Source organism: Danio rerio, chromosome 2, assembly GCF_052040795.2.
Source record: "Danio rerio strain M-AB ecotype USA chromosome 2, GRCz13ab, whole genome shotgun sequence".
Lineage (NCBI taxonomy): Eukaryota > Metazoa > Chordata > Actinopteri > Cypriniformes > Danionidae > Danio > Danio rerio.
The window spans coordinates 59,308,723-59,320,000 of NC_141022.1; the positions used below are offsets into that span (position 1 = coordinate 59,308,723).

Here is an 11,278-nt window from a genome sequence, read left to right on the forward strand (position 1 = left end):
AGTAAAAAAAATGAAACGTATATTCTTAGAGAAGGTATATGTTAACAGTATATTGAAATATATGTTTATATTTTTCTTACCCCTTGACCATGGAGTTCAGGCATAAAAAAATATCAGTCTATGCAGGTGTTTTATATTTAAAATGACGGCAAAATGAATGCGTTACGGACGTGACAAAAAAAAGACATGAGTTTTGTGAGTTGACATACTTTGTGAAAATTCTGTGAATGAAAATGCAGAAGCCAAAAAAAATATATAACAGTCAAAAAAATAAGGGTTGGCTCTGCATGGAACATATATAATTAATTTTATTTAGTTTTTCATTTTTGCATTATTGAGGAAAAACTATCGTTACGGACGTGACTTGTCTTCGTTACGGACGTGACTGCTGTGAAATTGACAGTTGACACATTATGAAAATCAGATAAATGCTTTCAAAACTTGACCAAAGACCTATTTGTGGATATCTGTTGGGTGTGTAAACCAATAAACTTTAACCTCTGAGACATCTGAATGGTAAGGTTGCACAATTAATCAAACTTAAATAGATATCACCTTGTTATATTTAATTCGTATTATGGCATGTGTGTTGTTAAAGGTTAACGCACGTTCGAATGTTCAAAACTCAATTCGGTAACAATGTTGCATGCTAACATGGTGGTTTTATACTCTGAATAATATAAAATTGATAATAAACATAATCAGCTATAATGGGCCTATAGCAGGCTTCTAAAGTTAGTGTTTCCAGACAAACCTGAATTAAATCATTGCCCGACTGTTGCGCAAGACCGTGTCTACGTGGAGAATAATTAAAATCTAGTTTAGTCACACATATGGCAATATTATATTTGACAAAGTTTATTTTAGTTTATTCTAGTTAATGTGTAGTTAATGGAATAAATAATTTAATTTCTCCACTCGCGCTTGCTTTCTTTTTCTCGTCGGCAGTCACTTCAGGACAGGTTGCAAAAAGTTCATACGCACCAGGGTGAGAGAGAAAACTTTAAAACTTAAGAAAGGTTTTGTGTAGGCTATGTTAAACAAGCATAGAAAAATAGTCATTGGTTGTAGGCATGTACGATGGATGACTATAATGTTTATATTTTTAGGCTATAGTTTATAACCGATTGTGTAAAATATTGAATTAAATATTTACAGCTGCAGGTCCTATCGATTTTCTAACAAATTTAATACTCATATAATGTAGTTAAAGCTTAGATCAATATCAAGATTTTATTCTTATTTTATTCTTATTCTTATTAAAATAATTTTAATAAGCACTCAAGCGCATTTGCCGGGTGCTGGAAATCTTTGAAAATGTTTCAATTTTAATGTAGGCTATAGCCAATTTTCAAGCTTTGAAAGTGCTTAGATTTTGGATAAAAGGCTTGGAAAATGAATTGTGTCGCTTTGATAAATTTATCTTTATAAATGGTTATTTAATTAATGAAATAAAAAACATATTTATGCTCTGCATGAAATGAAAACTCCGCTGTGGCCTGACCCGCGGCGTGCGCATCTTGAGCAGTGGGAAAAGACCAAATGCATGGAGGTTATTGATTATGCGCCTTGCGCGCCTCGCGTTTTGTCATTGCGCGCTTTGTGCGCTCCAGAAGAAAAGCATGTTACCTCAGTGGCGTCTTTCATTCTTCAATCAAACGAAAGCAGAGGCGGGGTTTCCTTGGAGGTGACAGCAGTGTCAAGATGACTACGGCGAACTTTTTGATGACGGAGAGACTTGGTCGCTGTTTTTAAGTCATCCAAAGTTGTATGACTTTACAAATCTTGAATTTCATAATGTTATTTTAAAAATTCAATTATGAAAACATTGACAGCAACACTTGCGCACAATAGCTTCAGATTCAATCGCTATAGAATAGATTCAGTCGCTATCTATAGTAACATTCAAAAGAGCACCGTGCTTCTTTTCTTCTTGTCAACATAAAATGCATTGCGGAGCGCCTCACGTCTCTGCAATGAAGAAGCGCGTTCGTTGTGATCGGCTTCTATGAGCAACACATATTTGTTAACTCGCATGACAGTAACACGTGCAAACACACGTGCTTACAGATGTTTTTTGCCAAAAAAGCAAAATGAAAGAAGGATATTCTGGCCACAGTTTGACACAGGAGTTGACGAACCAGCGCTGATCCTGGTCGTCTGTGCTGCCTGGAGCCGCGTCATAAACTCAACTAGGCATATTCATGATTTAATGCAGACTACAATCAACAAACCACCTTTTTTCCATTTGGAAAATAACAGTTATTAATAGTTCTTATATACATTTTAAATAGCCTAATCTACAAATCAAACAAAGACAAATATTTTATGATAACTTCGCACCAAACTGATGCTTTCATTTTACAGCTTATAAAACATGTATGCAAATTAATGCAGTATCACATGTAAATAACAAAATTGTTATATGCTTAGCCTATACTTTACAAAATGTATAGGTTCAAAGCCTTATGGTTCATTGTTATCTTTCACTATAGGCAGCGCGTGCGCACATGAACCGCAAGTAAGACGGAGGAAATAGGTTAAGTCATAATCATAATTAAGATATAATTTTTAAACTAATGACTTCTATTAAAAATGTTGACAGGTTTTGTAATATTATAACAGCGAAGCATTAATTGAATGCTTTTTTTTTCGTAAGGTAGCCTAATATTTAATTGACGGAAAAAAACATGATTGGACAAACAGCCTATGCCGGTTCCTAAAAAGGATTCAGTTAATGTTTTCGTTTTGTAATCTTAATTTGTCATTTAAGTGAAAAAGATCTAGAGCAGGATTTATTTATTTATTTATTTTTTGTTAGTTTATTCAGTTTTTCTATGCTGCTAAAAAAACACTCCAGGTGCGTGAATATGCTCGTTCTGTATGCTGTTCGCATGTTAAAATAACCTAAATCAGTATTTTAAAATGCAATATTTAATGTGTCAGACAAAATTGGCACGTCAATTTTTTTTATTAAATAATATTTTGATATTAATCTGTTAACGGTTAATATTCGGTTAACCAGCGGATGTTTGTTGGCAAAATGAATCGAAATCAGCATTCCTAGTTTGGCATAAATTGTATCTCAACTATTTGATCTATTATTTGACAGTCAGTTACCCTATCTACAAAAGAAACAAGAAGTGCTTCAACACAAGGTGCTGCATCGCAAAAACACCAAGATTATGCGCCAATTATGGCAATATGTAAAATGTTGTTTTCTTATTAAACATTTATTTCTGAAATGTTACTAAAGTGATTTATAGTTAAATGAAATGTTCAGTTCTTGATATAACATATGGATGTTATGTAATGTAAGTCAGTAATTGTAATGCAGCATCATAATGAACAAATATGCGCTAGTCATTGGCTTATATTAATAAGGAGTTCAAAAATGGTCACGTCCGTAACGCAAAATTGTGGTTGTTTAGAACAAAGACCTGAGATGAGTTGGCGATCATAATTAGTATGGACATATTTTGGCTTTGTATACAAAGTTTCATTTTATTTGTTATAATATTTATTCCACAATATAAACTTTTTCATTAAATCGTTACGGACGTGACACGTGACCGAAGCTGCGTGATGTCTTAAATATGTAGCTCATAAATCAAAAGGGCAATAATGTTATGAAAAAGTAAGGATAATTATTTATACTACAGACTCCAATCCTTCTGCAGAATGATTACTGTTAACATAAAGCATGGAAAAGGTGAGTCTTTAACCCCTTTTTTGAAAGCACGAAAAGTGGTTGGATGATAATGAAAATTACCATTGGCACAATCCTCATATTTCATGGATAAACAAAACAATTTCCTTAAAAATTCAACAAGAGCACATCATTACAATAAAATATAGACCTTAATAAGCAAATTGAAATAGGTTTTGTTATTTTGGTCAAAAGTTTATTTTTTCATGATAAGGTTGACATTTTCATGGAATTGCTCATATATATATATATATATATATAACCACACACACATATATATATATATATATATATATATACACACACACATACATATATATATATATAAACACACATATATTTATATATATATATAAAACACACACACATATATATATATATAAACACATATATATATATAAACACACACATATATATATATATATAAACACACACACATATATATATAAACACACATATATATATACACACACACACATATATATATATATATATATATATATATATATATATATATATATATATATGTATATATATATATATATATAAACACACACATATATATATATATATATATATATATATATATATATATATATATATATATATATATATATATATATATATAAAAACATAAAAAATAAAATAAGAAAAACAGTAGACAACAAAAAAATTAAAGATTACTGTCACCATAAATCCTTTTCAGGAGATACATTTGTACATCAAATTACATTTTGCTACCTCAAATTACATTGGTGATAGGTTTGTTAACGTTTATTTATGGTGTCATTTTATTAAAACTTTCTGCTTATGACTATGACGATACTTTCTCTTTTATGACTGAACTAAATACATTTAATTTTCATTCATCAAAACTCTGTAATCTCAGGAGATCACACACATTATTCTCCTATTATATACAAATATAAAATGCACATGATTAAATTTTTTTTTACAGTGATGGGAAGGGCAGGGGCTGCTTTTGGCATCGATGACGTCACATGATGAAAACACAGGTTTCTGTCCTTAATAACACTGTAAACACACGGAGTGCTAACATAAAACATATAATCAACATAAGACTAATGTTTCTACATGAAATTATGATAGGAGTCAGAGAAAAAACAATGATCAGTTTTGTTAGGATGTTGCTTGAACAGCTGTCACGACATAAAGCGAGCCAAAAAGTTGCAAGACAGCGACTTTAACAGCACAATATGCTCAGTAATCGATTACTGGGAGTTATGAAAACCTATAAAAAGCCCCATCTAATAAATAAATGCGAAATATTAGCTAACAACCGTCGATAACTGCGCGCGTTTTACAGGAGGACCAAATACCCGTGTGTTTAAGTTACACTTAAACCAGACGTAACAAGGTTTCCTATCACAACACAACATATATTACATAATTACTCTTAATATTTGTTGGATAGTATCATTTAAACAAACTTTTAAAGTCATTACCTGACTGAGTGGCGTGAGCGCCGCCATATTTCCTGATTCACGAGGACGCGCACAGGAGGGTCTCGTGAACGCGTACAGCCAATGTCAAATCGAGAAAGGTTGAGTTACTTGTTTATTAAAGATTAACTCGTTCATCTCGTTGATATTAATTTAGGATACATTTACTGAGTTAAATTATTATGAAACAAACGCAAACGTCGCACTTTGACAAATTTGACACAGTTGTTATTAATGTAAAATACTAATCATGTAAAAGCAAGAAAAACAATAATTATATGTTTTAGTCACATTTTAAACCATAAGTTGTGTAATAATAAATATGTAAATAATGAAACAATTTGCAGTTGTTCACGCATTAGCCTAAATGCTAAGTTTAGTAGCTAAGCGTAAATTCATTTAGGCTACAGTAAAGTTACGTGTATCAGAAGTGCTGCTAATTCCTTACAAAATAATTTAGTTTCTGTCTCAAGAAATCCGTAATAAACACGTCCAAACAGTTTACTTCACAACAATCTGCTGTAAAATGTCTCCATCTGGTGAATCAGTTTTGGAAACGCCAGATATCTGGGGAAACCAATGTGAAATGTCTGCCATTATAGTAAACACGAATTATATAATTGTATCAGCTTATCTTATTTGCAGTTCAAATTCTTATATTATTTTGTCTGTAAAATAATTACAATCAACAATTATGCAGATATAAACCACTTGCTCACCTAAAGAAATCCATCAGAACTTAACAAACCGCAACTTTCATGTTGCTAGCACAAACCATATTGACTATCTACTACATAACATGTGTCAGTATTAAGCTACTTATGAAAATTAAGTATATCTTAAGTTTATTTTAAGTAAGAAAAGTTCAAGCCTTCAATCAATACTACTTGGTACTGAATAGGCTCACTTTTTTGTGTACATTTTCAGGACTCTTTTAGTGCAAGTACTCTAATCGTTTACTGTTATAGTATATTTGTGCTTTTTTTGTACAGCTTTCTTAGTTTTTTTTCCTATGCAATTATTTTTATTTATTATTTTTGCACCTTATGTTTATTATTGTGCATTTAGGTATACCTTTTATTATTTGAAGTATACTCCTGTGAACACAACTAAAGTAGATCAGGTTCCACATGTTCAAAAAAGACTCAAAAAGAATACACGTTTAAATCTAGTGTACTTATGTGCGATATTAAATATGTCAGAAGCACATAGAGGAAAACATGTAGTAAACTATACAGACCCGTAACCAGCTTGGTGAAAGAGGTGGTTCTTTTTTTTTTTTTTGGACTTTTTGGACTTTTTGCAGTTATAAACCTCACTTTCTATTTAACTATGAGATTTCAATACTGCACTTTAGTGATTTTTTTTGCTGGATTTGCTAGTTAGATGTCATCATAACCACACTTTTTGATCTACTAAAAATATTTCCTAAAAAATTGAAGTACGGAAAAATTAAAACAAGACTAATTTTTAAAATACAAATCTATTACATCATATATTAGGAAAACTAGCAATCTGGTAAAGTTTTAAAGTAAAAAAAAAACTGTAGCCTACTGTCATTTATTAGACAAAAAACAAACTGGCCAGCACATTCAGCTGTTCTCAGTCACAATTTGGCTATTTCAATAAAAAAATGAAAACATAATAATAATAATAATAATAATAATAAGGTGACGCAGTGGCGCAGTAGGTAGTGCTGTCGCCTCACAGAAGTGCAAAAAAGGTGGAGCTCAAGCTTAAGCTCCCCCTCTCTGGAGCTCACCTCTCCTCAAATGGCTCTGCAGCGAGCACCACTTGGGGCCCAGTTGGCGTTTCTGTGTGGAGTTTGCATGTTCTCCCTGTGTTGGCGTGGGTTTCCCCCCACAGTCCAAAGACATGCGGTACAAGTAAATTGGGAAAACTAAATTGCCTGTAGTGTATGAGTGTCTGTGTGTGGATGTTTTCTAGAGATGGGTTGCGGCTGGAAGGGCATCCGCTGCATAAAAACTTGCTGGATAAGTTGGCGGTTCATTCCGCTGTGGCGACCCCGGATTAATAAAGGGACTAAGCCGACAAGAAAATTCATTTTTATTCATTATCTTGTCGGCTTAGTCCCTTTATTAATCCGGGGTCGCCACAGCGGAATGAACCGCCAACTTATCCAGCAAGTTTTTATGCAGCGGATGCCCTTCCAGCCGCAACCCATCTCGGGGAAATATCCACACAAACACACAACAGACAATTTAGCCTACCCAATTCACCTGTACCGCATGTCTTAGGACTGCTCTTCCACTGGGATCGATGACAAGACATTAGTCAGGTAGTGTACATATTTACTCAGATACTTGTGAATAAACTATCCAAACTTCTGGATGTGAATAAAATATCCACAATTCTAGATTAATTATGAGTGACCCAAATAAGTGGGAAGTGTGGGAGATCAAATATCATCTTATTTCCTTAGGACCCCAAACTCACAAAATAACACAACTGCATGTACAATAAAGTTATTTATTAAAACTTTGGCATTAATTACAAGTCTCGGCATGTAAAAAGGTGGTCGAACATCACAAAACAAGATTTTGCAATTTGACAAGAAATCCAATTTGAACATCGGGGACTTCACAGTGTGTAGACAACTAGTTTATTTTAACGCAAATATAACCACATCCCCTACTGCAGCTCGTTTATTTTCAAGTAACTACAATATGGACGTCGCAAACGTTACTGCCACTGAAAATGTGTACGGTAAAAACAAAAAGACATTGCTGTTATAATAAATAAAGCTGGAAAATAAAAGGAATTGTACTGAATCTCATTTAGGACATTAAGAACAACCACAGCACATAACTTGTGGCAACAGAACACAAACTAAAAAGCAAAACGTAAATCATCAGTGCCAAAGGAGCATCGTGTCACTGCAAGTTTTGCACTACAGTACAAACATTAACCGGTCCTCATTTACAAAACACAAATGTCAATTGTATGCTTTTCAAGAATCTCATTCCTCAACAGTTCACACACAAACTACTCCATTCTGTTTCGGTTTCAGAAATGAGGTCAATAGTTTGGAGCCCAGCCTGTAACCTGATTAATCTCTGATCAATAACAACAATAACATGGTGAAAATCTCATCTTCTATTCCTCATTGCAATATTAAGAATCAACTATTTAAGCTGTGCAACATTCTGGTAACCTTATGTAGTACACCCCAGGCCTGTAACATTAACCTGGATTAGCCTGTTAAGTTTCAGTTTAGTTTGAACCAATCAGGTAAGTTTCAGTTCGCACAAGAAAATGAATATGTACTCACCCTCATTTGCTTTCAAACCTTTATGAATTTCTTTTGCATGCTGAACACAAAAGAATATATTTTAAAGAATGTTGGATACCGGTAACCATCGACTTCCCTAGTATTTGTTCTTCTACAATGGATGTCAATGGTTACCGGTTTTCAGCTTTCCTCAAGATTTCTTCTTGTGTGAAAGAAACTCAAAGGTTTGAAACATGTGAAGAGCGAGTGAATGATGACAGAATATTGTAGGTGAACTATCCCTTTAAGGCAGCTCGACTTCAATTACTCACTGTAAAGCATCCACACAATTCCTTCATGTTGTCCCAACACAAATCGATTAAGTTAACTTAATCGTTTGGTAACACTTTATTTTGATGGTCCATTTAAGCATTTGTAGACTGTCTGCTTGATATCTGCTGCTAAACAGACATTTAACTGACTGTAAGACACTTTGTAAGTCCATGTTAACTAACACTGACCGTTTACTTATAATCTAATGAGAATTAGTTGCCATGTAGATGCAATGTAACTTAAATTCAACAAAAACAAACGAACCATCAAAATAAAGTGACCAATCGTTTTTATAAATTTAAGTTGAATGAACATAAAACAATTAAGTTGGCCAAAAAAAAAAAAAAAGTTAAAAACTGTGTTGGTTCGACTCGTCATAAATAAGTAGTTTGAACAAACAGGTAAAGTCATTATGTGCCATGGTATTATGTAGAAGCTGAGCTACAAAATGCAGAATTGGTGCAAACTAAACTAAAACATAACTGCCTATAAAGCTAATCCGGCTTCCTGATACAGACTGTTAATCTAACTTAATCCAATTCCTTCAAACTAACAGAAACAACAATTTTGCATACACAAAAGGCACAATAAACTGATCATAGACCAGTTCTTTAAAGGTGTTTCACATGTCGGACCCCGGTACCATAAAGAAACACTCAAAAACAAACAAACAAATAAAAGATGATATTTAAAGGGACAGTTCACATTAAAAAAAGAACATTTACCAATTCAAATGATTCTAAACTTATTTTTTTTGTTCTATAAAACACAAAAAAAGATACTTCAAAGAATGCTCAAAGAATTAACATCCATAGGAGGAGCAAAAAAAATGCAATGCAAGTCAATGTTTGTTTTTACCAGCATTCTTCAGAATATCTTCCTTTGTGTTCAACAGAAGAAAGAAACTCGAACAGGTTTGAAACAAGCGAAGGACTTCATTTTTTTTTTTTTGGCTGAACGGTCTCTTTAACTGGCTATTTAGGGGTCAAATGTCACTAATTATGTAATGCATGAGCTGAAAACTACCAAACAAACAAACAAACAAAAACTAGGTATTTAAGGGGACAGTTCACCCAAAATCACCACTCACTCAAGTGGTTCTAAACTTTTGAGTTTCTTTACTCTGTTGAACACAAAGGAAAATAGTTTAAAGAATGCTGGTTTCTGGGACCCTTTGACTACCACAGTTTTGCTACTAATTCATATTACCAATCATAATAAAATACAGTATTCTTCAGCATATCTTATTGTGTGTTCAACAGAAGAAAGAAACTCAAACCGGTTTGGAACAAGTCATTGATGAATAAATGAAAGAGAGAATTTAATTTTTTAGGTTAACTGTCTTTTAACTGGCCATTTAGGGGTCAAAGATCACTAATTAAATGCATGGGCTGAGATCTTCTAAATAAACAAACAAAATAAGGTACTTAAGGGGACAGTTCACCCAAAAATCTAAACGTTTAGGTGTTTCTGTCTTCAGTTGAACACAAAGGAAGATATTTTGTAGAATGCTGGTTGCTGGGACCCATTGACTTCCATAGTAGCATAAAAAAATACTATGCTACTAATTACAATAAAATATAACACAGAATATCTTATTTTGTGTTCAACAGAGGAAAGAAACTTTGGTTTGGAACAAATGGAGGATGAATAAATAATGACAAGTTTCAGTTTTTGGGTGAACCGTCTCTTTAAATGGCTATTTAGGGGTCAAAGCTCACTGATTGATCGCGTGGTCTGAGAACCTCCATTGGTTCCCATTCAGTCTGAATGTGTTGTTTTGAATGAATGCACTGCAGTCGCGTCCCTGGTATAATGTGGAATATGGACAAAAAACGATTTCCGCTTTACAGTTCGTCTTTCTGAAGCACATCCTCGTCTCCTTCGTCCTCCTGAGGCTCTTCAGTCTCGTCTTCTTCCTCTTCTTCCTCTCCTTCGTCTTCCTCTTCCTCATCTGCTGCTTCGGTGTTCTGCTCCTTGTTCTTTTCCTCTTCCTCTTTGCGTTTCTTCTCTTCCTGTTCATCCTTCATTTTCTTCTCGGGGCCCTGTTGCAGGACAGACAATTAAAAATGTGTTTATTGCTTATATAAAACTGCATGCAAACTACGCTTAATTTACATGGAAAGTGGTGCAGCTCTTTAGATCTGAAGAAGAGTGTTTTTTTTTTCTTCTAAATATTCATGCTTTTTGTTTAGTTTTTTTTGTTAATTTACTAGATGCAAACTTATTTATCCATTTAAGATTTAATGCCATGGATATATTCAGTTTAATTTCATCATGCTAGCCAATTTATTTCAATAAAATATTTGCAATAATGCAGCTATTTTGTCTATTCTAGCCAGAATATAAAACTGACATATTGGGAAACAAATGTAATAATAATAATAATAATAATAATAATAATAATAATAAACAAAAACAACAACCCAAATGATTCAAAGTATAATAATACTTCCAATAATACTTCTAATAATAATAATAATAAATAATAATGATAATAATAATAATAACAACAACAACAACAACAACAACAATAACAAA

General features: G+C 33.0%; 2 protein-coding genes across 8 annotated transcripts in view; both read right to left on the reverse strand.

Annotated features, from left to right (window-relative positions):
- The window catches only part of eps15l1b (epidermal growth factor receptor pathway substrate 15-like 1b), a 101,435-nt gene extending 96,174 nt beyond the window's left edge, over positions 1 to 5,261 (reverse strand). For all 7 annotated transcript variants that reach the window (XM_087241655.1, XM_087241653.1, XM_087241651.1 and 4 more), the window contains exon 1: positions 5,176 to 5,261. In XM_087241655.1, coding sequence (XP_087097781.1) covers positions 5,176 to 5,202 — 27 coding nt within the window. In that variant the 5' untranslated portion in view covers positions 5,203 to 5,261. The remainder of the gene's footprint in view (positions 1 to 5,175) is intronic.
- A 3,769-nt stretch (positions 5,262 to 9,030) lies between these two features.
- Positions 9,031 to 11,278, reverse strand: part of calr3b (calreticulin 3b) — a 15,838-nt gene continuing 13,590 nt past the window's right edge. The window contains 1 exon segment of the mRNA NM_201465.3: positions 9,031 to 10,782. Coding sequence (NP_958873.3) covers positions 10,585 to 10,782 — 198 coding nt within the window. The 3' untranslated portion in view covers positions 9,031 to 10,584.